General features: G+C 39.6%; 1 protein-coding gene across 13 annotated transcripts in view; it reads left to right on the top strand.

The window, feature by feature from the left end:
* Window positions 1-22,711, top strand: part of STOX2 (storkhead box 2) — a 150,369-nt gene that overhangs the window by 113,133 nt on the left and 14,525 nt on the right. For 7 of the 13 annotated variants that reach the window (XM_068136986.1, XM_068136997.1, XM_068136994.1 and 4 more), the window contains exon 2: window positions 17,461-17,613. In XM_068136986.1, coding sequence (XP_067993087.1) covers window positions 17,461-17,613 — 153 coding nt within the window. Of the gene's footprint in view, window positions 1-10,036; window positions 10,128-10,456; window positions 10,590-17,460; window positions 17,614-22,711 lie in introns of those variants that run through there. The other 6 variants (XM_068136992.1, XM_068136988.1, XM_068136993.1 and 3 more) reach the window with 3 other exon arrangements.

Here is a 22,711-nt window from a genome sequence, read left to right as displayed (position 1 = left end):
GGCTTGGATTTGTGTGTGTGTTTGTTTTCCCTCTCCACTTTCTGAAAGTTGCTGGCAGCTTTGAACACCTGTGAATAAACTAACCAGCAGACAAATTTCAGGAAGGTGGCCTGACTGCTGTCTACATTTGCAAAACCAAATGACTGAGGAGTCAAAAGATAAGTAAATTGTTTCAGGATTCATCTCCCATGCAATAGCTCAAGAGGCAGCCTGTAGTTCACTCTTCTACTTGGGAGCTGTCAAAGAAACCAGTACTCTTTTTTTTGTTGTTGTTGTTTTTTGGTTTGGTTTGGTTTTTTTGTTACTACTGGGAAAAGAGTGCATGCCAGACAAAGACAATTTACAAGCCACTTATTTTCAGCATTCTTCTGATTCCCTTTCTTTGAAGTAAAACTCATCTTCCTGACAGACCAGCTTCTTAGTTCCCTTAATCCTTTTACAAAGTGATAATCCTTTGTTTGTGACTTCATAGACTGTTACTATGGAGAATGCCGTGATATCACAAAGCCAGCACTGTGATTTCACTGTTGGTGAAAGCCATAGTTGGAGATTTCTCACTCTGGAGGCCTGAGGAACAGTTTATCTGCTTTTGGTGTTCTGCAGGCACCTCCTAAACAGCAGTATCTGGCAAGCAGACATGCATAATATCTGTCTGTGTAGGTGATGTCAGAGACTGCATTTGAGGCGAAAATTTGTGTTGATTAGGCTTGGCAAGGTTATTCCTGCCCTTGAAAGAAGTTATCATGAAGAACATGTCACTGAGAAGTTAGGCAATGCTTTTGCATCCATCTGACTGAATACCAGAATTACTTTCTATAAAGCCAAGAAATCCTTATGCTATATCCCTGTCGTCTTCATCTCAGTATCATTTTGCAAACCTAAACTTTTATTGCAAACACTAATTACATCAAAACTTCAATCAAAAAAAGTTTTTCAGGAGCAAGACATGTAAATCATATGTAAACCTTTTGTGCCCTGAAGTAGACTTTTAGGTTCTTATTTATAAATGGAAGTATGAAAGAGATGTGTAACTTCAGGCGTTATTGTTCGAGACTTTCAGATATTCCCAAGCATCTTGTATGCATGGATTCTTTCCTTGTTACAGTCTGAACTTTTATGCTCGGTTCCAGAAATGAGTGCCTAAAATTAGTCTTCTAAGTGACTGTCCTGATTTTCAAAAGTACTGAGAATATAGCAGCACTCAACAGAGATAAAGGGAAGTGCAAATCTACATCAGTTTTGAAACTCAAGCTGTGACTATTAGAAACAACATATGGCAATAGGAACCAAATTTGGCTCCTTGAACATCTCTGCCTTTGACAGCAACAGGAAGTTTTTAGGAAAATAGTACTTGCAACTCTAAATGTCAATGATTATCTACTCTTCAAGATTGAAGCTATCAGAACCTAGGAAAAAATATTAGCAAGAGAAAAGGCTAATTACTTTTTTTAAACACTTTTTTTTTTCATACATTAGCATATGATTGAACAGCAAAAAAATCCCCAACCATTCTTGCCTCTGATAAAATTAGAATTCTACTTTTACTATTGATTATTCCATTTTTAATTTTCACTTTTTATATGTAAGATGAAAGGTTGTACATAGGAATTTAGCAGGTTTCTGCATGTACAAATGGCCCCATTGATAAAACTTATGGAAGTTATATAAATCAGGTTTAAAATAAACCACCAAAACTCGTATTACAGAATAAATGGGGATTTACATAGGTATAGTTATACCAATATAATTCTGTCAGTAAATAAATCATTTAGACCAAAGTCCTGAGGTCAGCGTCCATCTTATCCCTATTAAACAGCTGTTTCCCAAATTGTGTTCAAATCTAGTGTACCAAACTGGATGCTATGGAACAAATCTGTGGTTTAATATTTCAATTAAATGTAGTACCAGAATTTAAATGTTGCACTATAAAGGGAAAACAACAACAACAACAACAAACAACATGCCTTATGCAGAGGCTTTGAAGACCATGCATGGTATGTAGGATGTGCTTTGAGCAACCTTACATTTTCAAGTTCTTGTGGATTACACCTTTCTATAAAACTACATGTGCATGTGTGTTTTGAAGAGCTTCCCATAAAGCAGCAGAACCCTTCTAATGAATTATTGGTGATGACATGCTTAACTGCTTTCGTATGTTTCAGTTCAAACCACCCAAACCATTACCATGCTGCCTCAGTGGAGTGATGTTACATGCATGTCTTACTAGCATTTGTACTACTCATTTTTATCTCAACTTTCTTTGCTCTCCTGTAAGCTCCCAACTTTCCCCTAGCTTTGATCTGTCATTGAAGCTTCAGAGGCACCCTTTGGGAGAGCAAGCTGAATGTTTATTTTTGGATATTCTGCCCATTCCAAACACTGAGGGCTCATTCAAAGTCACTGTAGGATAGAGGTTCCCTCTGCCAGAGCCAGGCACTCTGGCTCAAGTCTGAGCTGATTGGGGTGCTCTCTCTGTCAGGTCATTGGTCCTGGGCTCTGGCTTTGGGCTGCAGTGCCAGATACATTTGTTCTCTCGGGCTTTTAATGGAGACTTTGAACGGAGGCTTTCATTGAATCCTTTGTGTGGCATGGGGTGAAGGTCGGCTTGGAAAACAAAACAAAGGCGAGCACCCAGTGGATGCAGAGCACATGCAGATTTGGCTTCACAAAACAACTGTCCTTTTGTTCACGTCCGTCTTCAGTGATACATTCAGCAGTTTCCACTTTAGCTTATTCCAGCAATCCTGTAGACTTGTATTTTCCCAGCCTTCCTACAGCTGGAGGTACTAATTTTATTCCTTACCCTTTGGATATTATTCCTGCTTCCGTTTAGCCTCGCTAAGCATTTGGATTTTTTTTAACAAGTCTTTTTTTTTTCATTATAAACATCACATATGCTGCATTGTCTGCTTCAGGAATCAAAAATAATCTGTTTTCTCACACTTTTAACCTTTCCCGTGTTTTTACTTACTTATACTGTTTATTGATTTTTCTCTCCAGTCTCCTGATGCTGCTAATTCAGTCTTTATAGCCTCTTTAAATAGCCTCTGTATCAGCTCTCCAAGACTAAAATTTGCAGCTACCAAACAGGCAGAAGTAACAATAAGAGGTTTCAGAAAAGCTGCTTTTAGAGATGCTTGCATCCCCATAGGCATTTCCAAGGGCTGGTGTGCGCAGCAGTTCCAGACTTCCAAAGGGAGGTGACCAGGTGAGGAGAGGGGCATGCACCATTCACTTTGCCATGTTCATTGCAGCATTTACTGATGATCAGAGATGCTTTTGAAGCTGAGAACCTTCTCAAGCTCTGTCTCTGACAGAAACACTTTTTACCCTTCTAAATAGGAGTCATGAGCCCTAGGGCCCCTAAGGTCTGGGTGCGTTAAAGTGCTGCCTGTGGGGGTAGTTTGTTGAAAGACTATGGCAGTAACTATAAACCTTTTTTTCTTATGGTCCAGAATAAGAAATGACAAGATAAGGAATGACTTTTTTGGTTGGGTTTTTTTAATGTATTTTAAGAAAATGTGTTGCTATGGCATAGAATGTAGTCATTCAGAGCTTGGATTTACACATTTGCTATGCTTTGATCTTGGAAATTTTTTATGGGTTATTTCCTGTTTGTGTCCAATGGTTACTTGCCAACTTTGTTCGATAAATTTACCCAAATCTCTCCTCTTGCTTGCTGTTTGGTTTAGTTCGATGTAAGTTGAGATCATTGCAGCTCCTGAGGAATACAGTCTTGCCATCCTAGTTTAGGTCTGTCTATACTGCACAAGAGGGCAAAGACACAGCTATTTTTATGTGCTCTCATCTTTCAGAAAAGTGGGTCACAGTGACACTTGGGGAGCACAAGGACTCTTCCGTGCTTTCATACTTTATGAATGCTTGCTGAAAGTCCAAGAGAAGTCTTGTGAAGCTCAATTTAGAGAACAGAACACAAAAAAGCAAAGAACAGCCAGTTCTGGTCCCTGGGAAGGGTTATCAGTGTTCTGTAAAGCAGGGATCTATACCAAATATTTAGGGATTAATAGCTGTAGTAGAAAATCTTAAGGGTGGAATGGATAATGTATGGTAATCCTATCTGTCAGATCACAGTTGTTCAGGTTCATTAGGACTGCTGAGGACTTCAGAAGGCACTAGCAGCAGCTGAGAAAAACAGCTGAGCAATTCTGTAAAATAGTGACATCAGCAACATAAGTTATGGCAATATAGTGAACACTGAAAAGAATCTAGTATGTTAGATTTCATAATTTTTTTGAGCATGTTCTGCATGTTGCTGGAGTCAGTGATGAATATGTCAGATGAGTGGGGGGATAGTAATTGAAAGTCTAAGCATAGGACTGGTAAATTAGGAGACATATATGAGGTCATGTCAGACAGCTCTCTCTGTAAAACTCACAATCTCATCTGTGTTTTGGATACCACCTTCAGTCTTATGGCTCTCATACAGGGAGATTTTGAGAGTCCTGAAATTTCATTGGAAAAAGCATGAGGTAGGAATATGTTACTATTATGGTAGTAATAAGCCTGTGGTAGGTTTTGGGTTACTTTTTCCTGTAGTAAAACAAGTGCTCAATAAGAGGCAAAAAAACATGTGAAGTGGACAGGAAGAAACATTTAATCTAGTGAGTTGTTTAACCTGGTTCCAGGTACTGTCATTTTTTGAGGGAGATAGGTTCTGATTGCTGCATTTACTGCTAGTTGTACTAATTGGGAGAAGAAAATTAAAATCTGCCAGTCCTTGAGGATCTCAGAAGAACTCTGTGTGGAACAAGGGCATTTCCACTTAAGATGCAGTTGATGCTAGTGGCAATGTATGCAGTCGGTTTTCCAACTTCCTCTATGATGCTTGACCAACAGGAGAGATGAAGCATATTCGGCAATTTGCTGAGCTTTTGTGCAATGCCATTTGCAGAGTTCCCATCTTTACAGCTGATCCCCACACAGGAGACCAAAGAACACAATTTGAAAGTATTTTGAGCCACTGTGGGAAGCAGGAGCCACTGCATCTACCCCACACATGTAGAGCATAGGGGCACAACATCCTAGTATAGCTATTTTTTCTATTAGGGTGCAAAATATTTTGATTTCATAAGCACTAAAGTACATCTTAAATGTACTCTAGCCATAGTGAACACTGCTTTCTACCACAGGGAAGAAAGTGACCCTGTAAACTCTCAACTGCTGTGTCTTTGGAGTGTCTAACCTTTTCTTTTTAAAACCACTTTGGCACTATTTTAATTGATTCCATACCTGGCCTTTTCATCACTTCTCTCCTAGCCAGGAAAAACTGGGCTGTTAGAGGCTGCTGCAGTACCATGGGACTTGTGTTCAGTGTTGCAGGTTCTTATTTTAACTTGAAGTTATCTGCCAGTCATCACTATTTGTTTGAAAAGCTGTAACCACCGCAGTATCATTTTTTGGGGATGAAAATCCTTCCATGGTTACAGCAGTCAATGAGAGGTTGCACTGTGTCATTGGGTTGTATCACTAATCATCCCTCAACCTTTCAAGCATTTTAGCTGCTGACTAGGCTCCTGCTGAATATTTGCTGCAGCATCCTCAGCCACACTGAAAATGTGTTCTGGCTAAGCTGAAGAGGATAGTGAAGAAGAACATGTGGCTAAGACAGGTTTGATTGTTACGTTTCAGCAGCCATATTCTATGCTTTCAGCAGCATTTGTAAAGGAAAGTTTTTCACTGTCTTTATAAAATTTCCACCCTAAAAGAAAACATACAGGTTTACCATTGTTAGTTCGGTTAGGGGTTTTGTTTCTCACATGCTCACTCTCTCTTGCCAAATTCCCCTAGCGCTTCTGTCTTTCCTTGTGTTTACTGTTTCTTGCCAGAAAAGAGTCAGGCTTTGATTTTGAGTGGTTGTGGTGGTGGTGTGGTCAATGACAATATAGATTTAACATTGATTAAACTAATACTAACAGGTTTCTATGCATAAAACCCCCCTCAAACCTTCTTCCCTCTCATCCCTTGTCCTAGCTATAAAATCTGTTAGAGGGCTCCTCTGTGTGGTTTAAATTGCCACATATTTTTAAGTGAATTATAATTTAAAGAAGCCTTTTAGTTGAATTCTGATAGGACAGTTGTTTTTCCTACTGGGCTTTTTGGGGTGGGAGTTTTATGGATTGATTTTTTTTTTTTTACATTTTTTTTTTCCTTCCCTTTTCCATATTAAGGCTTGATGGGTTCATTCTGATGCTGTTTACTGCCTGTTGTATTATGAAATATGATATGGGGGGGTGTTTCTAATTCTATTTTTTGTGACTTTTTAGGAAATGGTAAAGTGGAGCTTCTTAAAAAGTAGATAATAAATAAGAAGAATTGCAGGGTCAGAGGTTCTTAATCATATCCACAGGGCGAACTGTTGAAGTATAATGGGTGTGAAACTTCAGTGTACTTACTTCAAACTCATCAGTTGCAGGCAGCAGAAAAAGCTGTCTTGAACCATTTGTTCAGTTGTGGGGTGACAGTGAATCACCAATGTAGTACAGCTGGGAAGAAAAGCAAATTTCTACTAAAAATAGGACATTTCAATTTCCTTGTACCTGATATAGGTGGGAGGTTAGCTGGAGCACTAGAATATGGTGCAGAATTCTGGTCGTCACTTTTTAAAGAAAAATGATGCAAGTTATCAGTAAATGTAGAAGAGTCCCCTAGAAAGATTAAAGGGACAGGAGGGGCAGACATTGCAAGAACTCTGAAAGGGTATGTTTTTCTTAGAGCCCGTGGAATGAGATCCAAAGGATGGGGAGGTATTTTGTCTGCAGGTACATTTGGGGTCTAAGCGGTGGATAACCTACATAACCTTAGCACAAAACCAGATGGACCTACTTATTGGGATATTGCTGAATTTAATACCCTGATCATGTTCCCTCTTGTGTTTTCTTAAGTGATTTCTTAAAGAACCAGAAGATTTGTTCAGGTAAGCTAAATGAAATTTAGTGGCATAGTGCAAGTAAGTTGTAGTTAGTATAGTACTAGTATGTCAGAATTTTTGGTATGAAGAGATTTCCTGAAGAAATGTAACTATATATCTTATTGATGTTTCTTAGTCTGTTTTTTTTCTGGGGCCACAGGGTTCCCAGTTGGGGTTTGGGTGCTTCCTGTGTTGTGAAGTTGGTTCTTGTAGATATAATCATGATACTAGATGACCATAGGCTCTGTGTCTGGACTCCAATTGGTACAGCCTAGTCTGAATTTTCTCACACTCTTGATAACCTTCTTGGCATCTTTTGGCAGTGTTCTTTTTTTTTAATATTTTTGTTCTTTTTGCCTTCCATTTGAGCATATTGCTTTTCTGCTTTTGATTTTTCCTGTGGTGAGAGGCCTGTGGCGAAGGAAGGAAATCCCAGGCTCTGGCTTGGGAGGGCTCAGGGATGTATGCAAGTGAATGCAGAGTTTGACAAAGGAGTCTGTGTTCAACTCCAACACAGTGCCTGTGCAAAGGAAGAAAATGGGATCTTTACATCATCTGCTTTCTCAGTGTATGATGGAGATGGATCTCAGGCTACTATGTATTCCGTATGGATGCATGGGTATGCATGGAATTGTACAGAGAAAATTATACAGTGTATTTGTGCCATACACTGTCAATAAGGCACCTTTTGTTTCTGTACCAGCTACTGTCATGTGCTGAGGGGGAGATGTGGGATTGAGGAACAGAAGTAGGTGATGGGGAAATGCATGTGCTATTTTGGCCAGGCCTTCCTCCTGTGCAGTTATGCTGCAGTAACATCAGTGTTGTTGGCAGCACTGGTTTATCCATCAGCTTCAGCTCTTCTAAACATTCTCATTTACGTTTTCCCCACTGTTAGTCTCTCCCTTCACTTTTGCTCTCTGCCATGCTTGAAGTGTCAGACGCTTCTTGCTATTCATAATACCGACCAAAGCGCTGTGTAATGGTGCTGTGAGCTGATGAATTTGAGTAAGGGCATGCCTAGGTGTGTGTACACACAAGATTCATGTGTATGCCCAGTGCTCTCTGGGTGTCTTTGAGGGCACCACACATGCAAGATGAATTGTCTCACTCAAAGAGCTTCCAGTAGTATTAGTTTGTTGAGAGTAGTCAAGCCAGTCCTGAGAATATAATTTGAGTTCAAGTGCTAGAGAAATCTATTAAGACAAAAGGATATTTGGGTTGTGATATTACCTTCCTCTTTTTTTGCACCAGTATTTTAACTTTGTGACAGTAGTGTGACTGCTGCTGCAAGAACTTGTGATACTTGTGAAAAGAGTGCTGCACACACAAGCAGCTGTTTAGCTTTATATGAATGTTGTCTGGTGTAAAGAAAACGCAGATTAGAGCTCTTGCTTTTTCTTTCACTAGATGCCTGTTGTAATTTTCTTTTAAGCCCAGGGAATTTTTTCACCTTGGAATGAGTCTTGTTGCTGTAAAGTGGGCTTAGCAGACAAACAACCAGAATTTCTGCGGGATGATCCTGGGGGACCCAAACATTGTAAAGGCCAAGCTGGATTCATTAGAGGTTTTGCAGCTGATCCTGCAACCCCAGGGAAAGCAAAACTCCTGTAAAGTTGTAGGAAAATTTCCTGGAATGAGGCCTTTCAGTTAACACAGAAATTGATGAACTGTGTGTATAGAAGTCGTCCAACTTTTAATGTTGAAATCTTGGCTACTTTGTAGTTGTACGTGTAGCAAAGCACCCAGCTTACTTTACACTTGTGAATTAGCCTGTTTAAAATACAGCTTTGCTACATAACTATCACCATGGACCTGTGAAACAAAAGTGGTGTTTGTAAATTGTGTAACCCAGCTCTTGTCCTCTTAAAGCGCTCACATAGACCTGCCAGGGTAAGACAGCATAAGGAGGTGATGACCTTCGTATTTCATTCAGTCCTGAACACCTGGTCTGTTCATTTAGAAGAGAACTCCTTGTTCCAGCACAGCACAGGTGAGTCCCAAAGTGCTGTATTTCAGGATTTTATGGATTATGTGCCTACTATCCCTCAAACTATTTCAGAGTACTTCGGATACAGGAACCTTTAAAGATGTGCCTCATGGCAACGCTCATTTTTTTTGCCCCTCTGTTTCTGTATATCAATCTCCTATTTTTAATGATTAGGTCACAATTAGAGATAGTTCTTTTGAAGCAATTTTACTTGTTTCCTTTTCTTAAAGGAAAATCTCCAAGCAACTAAAAAGTATTTCTACTAAACAGTAGTACCTTGTCTCTCATCACACTATTTCTGCCTCTTCTATGTTTTCCTGATGCTTTAGCTTAGCATATGCTCACCAGGCAAAGGAAAATCTAGCACTGGGAGTGAGATCCTGACATAGTGACCTCGTTCTGAGCATTACCTCCTTTGTCAGTAGCAGCAGAAGCTGAAGCAGCTCTGCTGGCTCTTGGCACTTGGAGCAGTTGGACATTTTCTGTCTGGCATGGTTTCAGGGCTCACTTTGTTGTGAGTCCAAATGGTGCATGGGACGACCGAAAATGAGCTTGCAAGAACTTGTCCACTGCTTTTGATAAACAGTTTGCAGCAGCTTAACTTTGATCCAGTGTGCAGCAAAGCTGTTTGTTACATGCAGGTCTGCAGCATTCTTCAGGACTGACAAAGGAGAGTAAATCTTTCTTTTTAATCAGTAGCGTAGAAACTGGTAAGTGTCATGTTAAATAATGAATAATTTAAGAAAATACTGCTCCATGTAACTGTGTGTATGCAAATATTGCTGTGCATTTGTGGGTTTATGTAGTGAGGATTCGTGTATTACATCGGGGTAAATTTTTTGTCTTAACTAAAGAGTTAAAGCTTTAACTTGTCTTTGCTAATGCATGTAAATAGCTTTCTTGTCCACTTAATGAGGAGGCTGGCTTGTTATCCTCTACTGTGCAGCTGGGCACTGTTCCAAAAGCAGAGGCACTTCATTTCAAAGACAAAGAAGCCAGCACAGACGTAGGGAGAAACCTGGAATGTTGCGCGGTGGATTTTTTCAGAGCGATGACTCATTTCAGTTCACAAAGGATTCTGGGCAGGGTAGTGAGAAGTCAGGTTGGCTGATCCATTCCTATGACTTCACTTTGCAGAGAGCCAGGGAGAAGAGGAGTGACACTGCAGAATCCTGAGGCACTGCAGTGGAGAGGTGCTTTGCGAAGACTGTGAGTGCCTTGAGAATAGGGGGTGGTGTCAGACTGTGATTCCAGCCATTCCATGGAAATAGGGCAAAAGGAGAGAGATGTTTTCAAAACACTGTGTGGGAGTTATATTTGTAGTCCCTTTTAGATTCTCTGCTTCCACCTCCCCTATCATTCCGTAAGCATTTGTTTCTCATGCTTATGTGAGAATTGTGTGAAATAGCATTGCTTTCAGTGGACCTGCATAGATACTGCATTATTTTTTCTTTTCTGAAAGCCCTTATTCTCTGATTTAAGAGGTATGTGTTCAGCATATTACTGCCTAAAAGCATGCTTTGTTTTTCTTCTTTCAGGTCCTGTGGTACTGTCTATGCTGCAGCCAGCCAGCTTCCACAGTGATATAAAGCCCCAATATGCACATTGTTTTTACATCACAGCTACTCTGGATACTGTACTGGAGCATGGAACCAGACCATAGGGGTTCAGGTAAGTCCCCCTTTTTTAACATATTGTGTGCCAGAAGTATAGACATGGAAATTTATTTAAAAAATACATTTGAAAAACATTGCTTGAGGAAACACATTCTGAAGCACACAATATATTAAAAAACACAGTCCCACCCTCCTCCTTCCCAGGGTAAGCAGTACCACCAAAATTTTCTCAACTGAATCCTCTGGGAAAGTTCCGTGCTCCAGCAGAAACTTCTATGATGATAGTTGTAACATGTGCTGGGTTATCACTTTGGATCAAGATGCAGTAGGCCACAGGACATGAACAAAGAAAAGGACGTTTAAATGACAGGAAATGCACAGGATGGATGCATGTAAGACAAGACTACTGACTGCAGGCAATTTGACACCTGTTTCTGAAAGTTAGTGCCACTTTGAGATCATGGTTTTAGCTTGATCTGAGTGATTAGAAAGATCAGTTTACATAGTTGAAGTTAGTAACTGGCAAGGGACTAGAGCTTTATTTAGAGGCAAGTGTTTATCATAAGGTTGGTTGCTTTGTTTTCTTCAGGCTGGTTAGAATTGAAGCCACATTGCCAGGTCACATTCTTGAAACGTTCATGATCTGTGCCTGCAAGGGAAGGTATGTTTTGGGGTGTGTGCGTTTCAGCGGTGCAGAAGGAGCCTGTTGGTTAGTGAATATATGTTACTGCATTTGTTGAGCCCTTGTTTAAGCTGCTTTTGAACAGGAATAAATGGAGAAATCTTCAATGTTTTGGGGTTTTTTTTTCCTTAATATTATCAGTCCTCTGACATATGTAACTGTAGTAAATGCAACCTGCAGCTTTCTTCATAAAATACTCCAGGTAAAGTGATTTAAGAAGATGTAGCTATGGCTGAGAACAGTGCAAGCAACACACCTTCTAATTTGCTTCTTTACATATTTTGCTGTTAAAATGTGTTCTTTCCTGTTTTAGTGTGTTAGTGCAGATCCAAGGCATATTTCAGAATAATTTGAGTAATACCACCAAAATCTACGTATTCTTTCTGTTCCCTCCTGTTGTTTAATCAGATGGAAATGTCTGTCTTAAAATGGCAATTACATAATCATTGTTGTGAGTTCACATAAGAAGGGTTTTATTTGCTACATTTATGTAAGTATTCTGTAAGCTGAGGGATTCAATCACTTTAGAGTTTGGGGGAAAACTGGGATAATGTGTAATTCAGGCCAGACATAACTTCTTCAGCATATGTGTTTGGGTTTTTTTCTATGTAAATCTGAAATTTTGATTTTTTTTTCTAGAAAAGACTTTCACTGTATTCCTGGAAAGTAGTTAGAATATTCTAGCCTGAAGAGCTCTCTTTTTGCACATTACTACTAATTTTGGCTTTGTTAGCTACCTTTTGTTTGAAAAGGACCTTTCTGTAGTTCTTTCCAGAGTGCGATCATAGAATAGTGTTGACCAGAACAGGCTGTTAGCAAGAAATCGTTTTGTAGGGGATTTCTGTTGTAACCACTGCTATAATCACGAGGTGCCATGAAGTTACTGTAGTCTAATTTGATGTTTTCTGATTAATAACATAGTTCTGTAAGCAGCTAAAGCAATGAAGCCAAATTTACTTTGACAAGTGCTTTTTTGTCTGGATTCTGTCCCATCTAGTGTGAGATGGCTAAGCTTGAAGGTCTGTGCAGATGGGGCATGCATAGCAAACACTCTGTTTTAGAGTCTGGGTTGTCTAGTGAGGCTCATTCTCGCTGTCACATCCATGTGCACAGACTGTGACTGTGCAAGCCTCATTTCCTGTGGAAACCAGGCTAAAAACTGTGTTTAAACTTTGTCTTGATCTGTAGGAAACAAAAGATTAAAAAAGTGTTGAGAGACGGAGAAGAGAAATAGGGCTTTGCCTTCCTATATTTTATATGATGGAGAGTGAAATCAGAGGGGTTCTTTCCTGTTTTAGGGACATACTGTAGATAAATTGCACTATAGTGTGATTTTTGCAGTGTAATTTCTTTGATTTTCCTTCACGATGGTTGTATCGGATTGCTTTCATTTATAAGTCAAGAGGTGATGTTTCAAACAATCTTTATGAGACAGGGAGTTTGACATCCAGGTTACTTCTTCCAGCAGCAGAATCATTACAAAAAATTCAGTCATCTGTATGTAGTTGATAGTTTAATTGCTGGTACATGGTGCAGAATGTAGTCTACCCCATTTTCTCCCAGAGTTTCAGAGAACAGAGATACTAGATAACTTGGCACAGGAAGGGTTCTTACTGGTGTTGGTTGAAGATGTGTGAATTTCCATTGCAGCTCTGAGCTGAATGTTTCTTTTGTGTGCTACATAATCTTTTGTTGCAAGTAACAATAATTATTTTTTTTTCCACAGGGCACTGCCACAAGTCCCCAAGGCATCAATGAGGAGAAATCCCATTTGTTGATTGTTACATGCATAGATGTTTTTGACAATTAGGTGCCACTTGAAGTCTAGAAAACTTACTTTTTGTGAAGTTTTTTAGAGAAAAGTTTGAAAAGACACTGCAGAAACAGAGTTAAACTGATACAATTTATATATAAGCATATATATCAAATGTTTATGCAAAATGTACCATTAGATGATGACAACTGCATTCTGAGCTCCAGTTTTCATTTAATTTGAAACATAAATGTGAAAGTCAAGGATAGCAATTTGATTTCAATGAAAGCTCCTTGAGACAAGCATCAGTCAGAGCTAACAGGAACCATATGCTAGGTGTTTTATATAAGTGATGTGGCCTTTAAAAAAAAATTAGGAAAAGCATATTTGATTTTAATTTTTTTTTAAAGCAGATCTTTCCTGAATAAGTTGCAGAGGGACCTTGACCGACTGGACAGATGGGCAGAGTCCAATGAGATGGCGTTCAACAAGTCCAAGTGCCGAGTGCTGCACTTTGGCTACGGCAATCCCATGCAGAGCTACAGGCTGGGGTCGGAGTGGCTGGAGAGCTCCCAAACAGAGAGGGACCTGGGGGTGCTGATCGACAGCCACCTGAATATGAGCCAGCAGTGTGCCCAGGTGGCCAAGAGGGCCAATGGCATCCTGGCTTGCATTAGGAATGGTGTGGCCAGCAGGAGCAGGGAAGTCATTGTGCCCCTGTACTCTGCTTTGGTTAGGCCGCACCTTGAGTACTGTGTCCAGTTCTGGGCCCCTCAGTTTAAGAAGGACATCAAAACACTTGAACGTGTCCAGAGAAGGGCAACAAGGCTGGTGAGAGGCCTTGAGCACAAGCCCTGTGAGGAGAGGCTGAGGGAGCTGGGATTGTTTAGTCTGGAGAAGAGGAGGCTCAGGGGTGACCTCATTGCCCTCTACAACTACCTGAAAGGTGGTTGTGGCCGGGAAGGGTTTGTTCTCTTCTCCCAGGCAACCAGCACCAGAACAAGGGGACACAGTCTCAAGCTGCGTCAGGGGAAGTTTAGACTCGAGGTGAGGAGGAAGTTTTTCACCAAGCGAGTCATCCGTCATTGGAACGGGTTGCCCAGGGAGGTGGTTGAGTTGCCATCCCTGGAGGTGTTCAAGAGGAGCTTGGACGTGGCACTTGGTGCCATGGTCTAGTCATGGGGTCTGTGTTGATAGGTTGGACTTGATGATCCTCGAGGTCCTTTCCAACCTAAGTTATACTGTGATACTGTAGTAAACCTTCTGTTCAACAGGCTAAACAGTATGCATGTACTTCATGTTAATATATTGAATTAAGTCATAGACAGAAGATACTTTCTGTTGTTGTGCATCAAAGATGTTTGTCCAGAGTGCTGAGTGCTTTTAATTTCCCAGAGCCACCTGATAGTTAAAACTGGGCAAATTAGAGCCTCCCTGAGTTGAGAGGGGTTTGCTTTCTATCACTAGAGTTCCTGAAAGTTTTACACATGTGTGTTAGCCATTTTAAACCAAGTGCCAGTGATGATCTCCAACAGACAGTTATGGACAACCAGCTGTGGAGGTAATTCTGCCACAATAGAGGTGAAACGATAGTTCCCTTCTCCTAATAAGGAAGGTCGAGGAGCGTTCAGTGGAAAAGAATAAGGCGTAACTGCTGATAGTCCCTTACAAAACAGAAACAAAGATTCTCACTTAAACCAATATTTGTTGTACATTTCTGTTGCATTCAAAACTGTCTACGATTTTATGGACAGTTGTAATCCTCTTTATAGTTAATGAAATGGTTGCTAACCTCCCAAATATTTGCAAGTGGGATGTTTGTTACCCTGGCATACTAACTGCAGCATGCTTTGCTAGAGATTATGTTAACATTAAGGAACTGATACTGAATCTTATACATTGATGAGTTACATGAAATATAGTAAATATTTCAGAGGAAACTCTTGGTTTGTTCCTTTTGATGAGAGCCCAGATGGCAGGGCTCAAATGTGCAGTCAATGTTTTCTGCACACTAACGTAGAAAAGCAATGCCAGAGGCTTTCTTTGAAAGGAAAGATTGTGCAAAGTGCAAGATTACTAAAATACTGGAGAACTTTATTATTTCTTAATTTAGCCAGTTTTACATTATTCCCAGTCAGGATTTGTTAATCCCACAGGTGGATCTTTGCAGGCTATTGGTGGTGAGGGGATAGGGATGGGCTGCTCTGGAGTAACTGGTTTGAGTTCTTGTCCAAGCATCCTTTTTTGCGGGCAGCTGAGAGGCTGCAGAGCAAACTTCCACAAATTAGCAGCACTTGCTATGCTTCTTGTATACCCTTGCTTGAGTTCCTTCCCCACTTCAGGAAGCTGGCTGTGGTATTGAGGCCCACTTCTCACATCCTAAAACTATCATCCTGGGTAGCTTTGAGTGTACCACTTGCAAGGGAAAGAAAGAAGCCTTCTTCCCACTGTCCTGTCGTGCCTGAGGAGGCAACAGTGTGAGTGCATGGCTGAGAGTAGGCACAGGGATGCTCTTGCTGTGGTGCTTTGGTTTAAGGAATTGCAGATTTTTGATGGTCCAGATGAAACAATTCAGGAAGTTATGGTCCATCACCTGGATGCCCTTAAAGCTACCCAGGGAGCCTATTTGAGTCCCCAGTAAACCTGATAAGGTTAAAACTCAACTCAGGGCATTGTATGCCAGTCTATTTGACATGGCACTGAACTGAACTTACAGTAGTTACATGTCTGGCTAAATACAAAGACTTCATCTATGAGAAACTTTCAGCTGGCAGCAGTTACAGTTTTTAGTGAATAGTAATTTTATAACTGTGATATTCTTCATCCATTCTCAAATGATGAGGAGACAAATAGTGTTTGCTTCCTAGTCATGTGCAGGTATATCCCTCATGTTTCCTGTAACTTTTTTTGCCACTGACTGTAAAGCATGTGGCAGGAACCTTTCAGGTGTATATGAATAAAAAAACACCCAGAAAAGGTTGTATTTCAAGATCATCATTCTGTGGTCAAGTAAAAATGATGACAACCATGGGGTGCACTGTGTTGAAGCTGGAGGAATGCTCCTGTGTTGGGATTGTGGCACTGCTCTGGTCAGGCCTGATTAAGGAGAAGCAGGCAGGACACAGCATAACACAAATGTGTATTTTAAACCACTGTCATGTCTTGGGTAATGCATATCACTGTTGTACAACAGATTGCACTGCTGATGTGTTGAAAAATACTGCTTGTAAGTCTCACTGAAGCAGTTACGCAATTCGCTACTCCCAACAAATCTTTCCTTTTTATTTTATTATTTTTCCCAAAGTGCTGAGTATAATGCAAGATTAAATACACTTTAATAATCAGTTTTACAAAGTACTGGTGCTGTTTAGTATATTAATAGGAATATAGAATTAATAGGGTAAATATGAGATCCTCTGAATTGTGGAGAAAAGTTCAAAGTGGTTTGATCGCAAGGTATTGCTCCGTCATAGCAGAAATAGGGTGATTTTCCCTGAGATTTCAAAGGCATTTAGGTAAAAATTAATACTTGGCCACTGACTGACCTGTGGTCAGGAAAGCATTTGTAGTCAAACATCCTTTGTTGTGTTTGTTACTCTGTGTTACTCTTCTTATGCTGGCAAAGGAAGTCTAGCTTGCTGTTTTCCCTCTGAGATCACTGGGGAATGGTTACCACGACTTCAAGGGGAGGTACAGAGCAGAATCTGAAAGCCTTTCTGTATTTATATAAGATGTATGTGTGCATTTGTATAGTCATGCAAGTATTATCAAATTGTACTTCCTCCTATAACTTTCATTTTGAATTGACTTTTAAATATGGGTTAATTATGTTTAAAGACAACGTGAAAAGTTACAGCAAAGTTAGTTTTCAGGTCATCCTAGACCATTAAAACTTCTGAAAATATGTAGTCTATACAAAGGCATTTGATGTGTAGATCCAGGAAATACGTATTCAGGGTATCAGTCTTCAGATGTTTGATGCTTTTTGTGCCTCTAAAAGGTGATCTGCACTTTATCAGATGAGTGAAAATGTTATTTGTTAACTGAGCAACATTTTTTTTTTCCTGATTTTTGTCACTACTAAGAAAAAAATATTCTATCAAGTGGAAATGGTGCATCATCCACACCAGTAGCCATTGAAAGGGAAGTGAAATCTCCCCTTTTATGTCCAGACAAATACATATTGTTTGTGCAGTTACCTGGTTAAGTTAATCAGGCACAAGGTTTTGTAACTGTAAGTGGTAATTTATCTATTGCCTCCTTTGAAGAACTGTATCTTCATAGTGTTCATCTCCAACTTCCCAGAGTTTACTGTGTGTAAGTTTTGAAATAAGCTGTTGGATGATTCTCCATTGTAAGAGTTTTATCCCCAGCTGAGTACGAACGCTACGGAGCCGTATGCATCTCCTCCAATTGTATCTCTACATTCTTGTTCTATGAGCAGATTTTTTAAACAAAATGCCTCACTGCACATCTGTTGTCTTTTTATAGGTGATGTATCACCCATCAGCATGTCTCCCATCAGTCAGTCACAGTTTATTCCACTTGGGGAAATCCTTTGCCTGGCCATCTCAGCAATGAACTCTGCCCGAAAGCAAGTGACCCAAGAAGCACTAATGGAGCACCTAACAACCTGCTTCCCAGGTAACTGGACATGAATAAATCATTGGTGAGATGGGTGCATGTCTGTAAAAGGGCAGTTAAAGAATCCCTATTCCCTACCCAACAGGTTGCTTATCTCTTTTGGCTTCCTTTAAAGAAGGCAGTCTGTTTTTCTTTACTTTTCTGGATGGGATTATTGATGAATCCCAACCTGCTACACAAAAGCAGAAGGAGGCTTTAGAATTCTAACCTTTTCTTTATTCTTAAATATACAGAAAATTGAACTCTCTTTGACCAGAGCTATTCACACTTGATGCTTTTTGCAGGTTTAATTCCTGACTTTCTGTAAATATAAAAAAATTACTTGAGGTACCAAACAGCAAACTTTGTTTAATTGTTTCTTTTTTTCAGACTAATATCAGAATAACTTGCTTGTGTTTTTTTTCTTGGAAAATAACCTTCTTTATTATCATAGTCAGAAGAGTTTAGCACAACTTCAGTGGTTACAGAGGACGAAGCTTGTGTCATAGACAGAGCAGGCTTATTCCAGCTTGTGACTTTCAAGCCAGTTGTGAGATAGCTTTTAAGAGCTCTGTTGGCATCAGTTCATGTGTCACTGTCCAATCTCCATAGATACAACCACTCTGTGTAAAGCATTCTCTCTTAAAGAGCATGTTTCCCATATAGTGCATGTCTTTCTCCATCTAGGACAGGCTCTCAAAATTGGTGTGACCTGATGCAAGTGATAAGAGTCCAGTGGCAATGATGCACCTGCTTCAGGGAGGGATTTTATTTAAACTGAAAGGAGGTTGTCAACCTGGTTTCCAAGGATTTTCAGAGCATTCTTAGACACAGTTCTGGCTTTTACTTCTCTACTGCCCTTGCTTAAAACATCTTTTAATTCTTGTATTTATTTATTTTAATTGGCAACTATCTCTGACTGAAAGGTTTAGAGAGCTATACACTTACGAATTCGTAAATGCTGTTAAGATATTCTTGACAGCAATTGGTAAGATTTATTAAACAGGAAAATGACAATGTGTCTTGTATTAAATACACTGTAATATCAAAAAAGGAAACCTGGGTTAAGAATGTGTCTTGCATACACTTCCCTGCTGGAAGTCTGTATCTGGAGTTGGTAAATCATGAAAACATCATCTTGTAGAGGCATCTAGAACAGTGATGTAAAAGCATTGTGCAGAGGTTTACTGCTCAAGAGAGCACACTGTTCTGTGCCTGGATTTACATTTCTCTAAACTGAGAAACTCTATTGTGCCTCTTTTACAGCTGTAAAAAGTAGCTAATTAAAATTGCTTCAGTGGGAAAACTACTGATGCATCTACCTCATCTAGGCAGCCTAACTGTAGCCAGGTTTTCATGTCTTGAATTTTTTTGTTTACATCTCAAAGCAAGAGTTACTTGAGTCTTACATGGATTTTGCTTATCTGATAATAAATTCTGGTATTTTAAAATACAGTTCTGGATTGGGAGCTGTGTTTGACACAAACAGTTCTCTTTGACATTTAATAATTGCACTTTGGGGAAAATTACCATGAGTACATTTCATAAATACTGGCTTTCTGTCTGAATTTGTGGTGGGTTTTATTGGTTTGGGGTTTTTCAGTATGCTTGGCTGATTTTGAAAGCACAGATAAAAGTTATAAGGGATAGAATGCAAAGAAGGCAGAGTTCACAATTATAATTCCAGTTTAATGTATTTTGGATTCTATTTTTCCAAGTAATGTTCTACATACCTAGGTACTAGAAGAGTTCCATAGATTGCAAGTATTTTCCCAGTGCTTGTATCAATATTTTTAAGGAAACATCATTGCATGCTGGAAATGATAACTTACTGGTTTCCTGGGAGCCTGATTATCTGTAACACACTTGGTGTGTTGCACTGTTCTTGCTAGACAGAACCATACATCAAAAATAATTCAACAGGCTGGATTATTTTGTAGACTCTGCTCAGAAGAAGCCTGAGGCAAGTTAGCAAACAGTCTCTTGCTGCCTCTTTTTTTTTTTTTCCCACTAGCCATGAACATATGCATTTCTCAAGTCTGAGATTAAAAACACGAGAGCCTTGTTTTTCTACCTTCACAAAACACAAGGAAAATTATTTGGGAGAAAAAAAAAGAAAAAAATCTACCCTTTGTCCAACTTTATTCCCCTCTCTAGAGAAATACCTTTCTCTCCCAGACATAACATAGGTGTTATCTCAGGATGATTACAAGATTACTCCAAAATGTTGTCTTTTCCAATAAACACAGCCTCTTCTTGTGCTGAGTGATATTTTTTCCACTTGTTTGCCCAAACTCTCTCATAAATTACACAGGTCACACAGAACTTCAGGGGTTGGAAGGGAGCTCAAAAAGTCATCTAGTCCAACCCCCCAAGCCAGAGCAGGATCACCTAGAGTAGGTCACCCAGGAGCACATCCAAGTGGGGTTTGCAGTTGTGGCTCTTTGAGCCCTTGTATTCTTTGTGGATATTTTAAAATATCTGATGTCCTCCCATATTCTGATAGGTTCAGCATAGAATTAGGAAAGAGAAACTGAGACACCATTTACCAGTGTAAATGTATCTGTCATTGTCACATAACCTTTCTGTATCTCACCCTGTAGCAGCATTTGTCTGCCTGTATTGTTTGTATTTTAATGAACAGATGCTTCACTGCGTTTCATAGTGTGTATAAATTTCCTAAGACCCCAGATGCTATTCTCAAACTGCCTAAGAATAATAAGCCTCTTGCCTCAGTGCAAGATCTTACACTTGCAGTCTAGCCCTCTAGTTTGCTGAGCCATTGTGCAGGCATAAATCTGGGCCATGGCTCTATCTGAAATAAGGTATGCTAATTATTTATAACATCACATAGCAACCACTCCATATCCTTAACTAGTATTCCATGAGCCAATCAGAGTATTTCTTTTATCCCTTGTTAAGCCTTAGCATCAGCTCAGGAGAAAATAATTTTAGCAGATTTAACACCATTTAAATACTACTTCAGATGTATTTTTCATGAATTTATTGAGAAAGTTTGTAATGATAATGCATATCTTATTTGTGGCTTTTGTTATTTGTCAGGTTTTTATAAAAAGGAAGAGGGCCTCTGCTGCACATGCTCCCATTATTCTAACTTAGAATTAAAACAATGAGATGTTTGTACAGCCCTACTTTATAATTTATTGACCATGGTTTAAATCCCACACATTAAATGTAAATCTTTGAAATCCAGTATAAGGAGCTAAGACTGTAACCTCTGTTCCTGTGTTTGGCAGCCAGACCCTCTTATCTGTATGAACCTGTCTGAGCAAAGCATCATGCCTTTGTCTGTGCTTCCTTTAGTAAGAATTTTTTAATTCTCAAACTATTGTTTTGTTCAATTTTGTTCATGTATTTATTAAAATTGTTTTGAGGTGTTCAGAATCTCAGTGTAGAAAATCCATGTGTAGTGGACTAGGTTGCTTTTGAAGTGAATGTTTTTCTGAAAGCTGGCAAATTCCTCTGATGTTCACCTTCATAACTGTTCACCCTTTAAATAAGGGAAATGTATATGTAGCACTTAAAGTAAGTGTCTTACATTAGCTGAGTTCACCCTAGGTCAGTGTTCTTTGTGAGCAGCAAACAAGACATAATCTTCTGTCTGGAAGCTCCGTGGATGGCAAAGCAGACTCTCTTGAGATGCAGAAAATGTACATGTCTGATGATTCAGTGTCCAGACAGTTTCTGCTTTTGAATTATTAAACTACTACATAATCTTAAATAACACCACTGCTGTCATGTCATATTTTATATGCTAGAGTCTCTAGACTACTAGGTTTTTTTCCTCTTGATGCTGTTTAATGGAGGAAGGGAGACCATAAGGAGGCTTCTGAATGTAGCAGGGTCGGTTATGTATAGACATGATGTGGGCAGGTTGCTATAAACAGAAAACTTTTGACAGAGCTAGGAAATCTGTATTAAAATTAGCAACAATGGGAGTCAGAGTAATGTCGTGCTCCTTCTCACAATGCAGGAAAGTCTAATTCAAGTTTGGGTCTATTTCTGTTTTTCCTAAGTATCCGAAAGAGATCTGAAAAAAACCCATAGGCAGCGTTAGGGCGATGCTGAACTCCAAAGATCTGCATCTGCCATTGTCACTGCTGGCTTAGGGAACCATAGGGATGTACTGTATGCTGAAAGTGATAAAAGTGATAGTCTCCAGCTCAAACTCCCAGGAGAGTTGCTTTCCTCTCTCCTATTTTTATCCAACATTTTTGAAACAGTCTATTAAGAAAAGTCTTTTAAGTAAAGTAAGGATGAAGAACCAAATTCTCACAGACAAAGGCAGGTACTTGTTGAGGTATTTACATGTGAGCTCTTGAAACATGCAGTGGATCAGCCAAGCTAGTTATATAGAAGCAGGAAGAGCTTGGCTCCTGCACAGCAACTGTATCTCAGTTGGACCAGGATTGGACCCTGGAGTGCATTTTCACCACAGGATAGAGAACATGAGGTTGACTTTGGGGTCATCCACTTTTTGTGGTGATGCAAGGTATAATTTAAAAGGGGCAATGTTACTCATGTAGGCATAGCAGCTCCATCACAGGAAAGAAGAGGTTAGATGACTGCTGGTTGTTATGGGAATTGAAATCACTCTATGTTGCTCTGCTTTACTGAAAGCTTATGCAGAAAGCAGCCTGCTCTTGGGTTGCTACTGCCTCACAATCCAGTGGAAATTCAGCATGTTGTTTACTTCAGTCCAGAGAGATAGGACTAGGGATGGGTAAATCTTTTTTTCCCCTGGCTCTTTGGATTTTAGGTTTTGCCATCCGTTACTATTTCTGCCATGTTTGCTCATCCAGCAGTTCTAGAGGTCTTACTCTCTCAAGGATTATCACATGAATTGTGGACACTCACATGAAAAGAGGAGAAATGTTCCTGATTCTCCATTTTATTTGCATATTCTTTCCAGTTTTCAGCCTAATTTATTTTCTCAAATTACATCCATTTTTTGCCTCTTCATTCCTGTGTCTGGATCAGCCCCAATCTTTCAACTCACGGGCATGAAATATATTTACTTGCCCTGGTGCATTCTCTGTAACTGCGTCCATGTTATTCCTAACCCTTTGCTCTTCCATTGTAAGATTGTTAGTTACAG

This window comes from Melanerpes formicivorus, unplaced genomic scaffold, assembly GCF_026170545.1.
Source record: "Melanerpes formicivorus ecotype bairdi unplaced genomic scaffold, bMelFor1.0.p_v2 SCAF_4, whole genome shotgun sequence".
In the NCBI taxonomy this organism is placed as follows: Eukaryota; Metazoa; Chordata; class Aves; order Piciformes; family Picidae; genus Melanerpes; species Melanerpes formicivorus.
The sequence above is the reverse complement of the archived record's forward strand: the minus strand, read 5'-3'. Positions and strand labels throughout refer to the sequence as shown.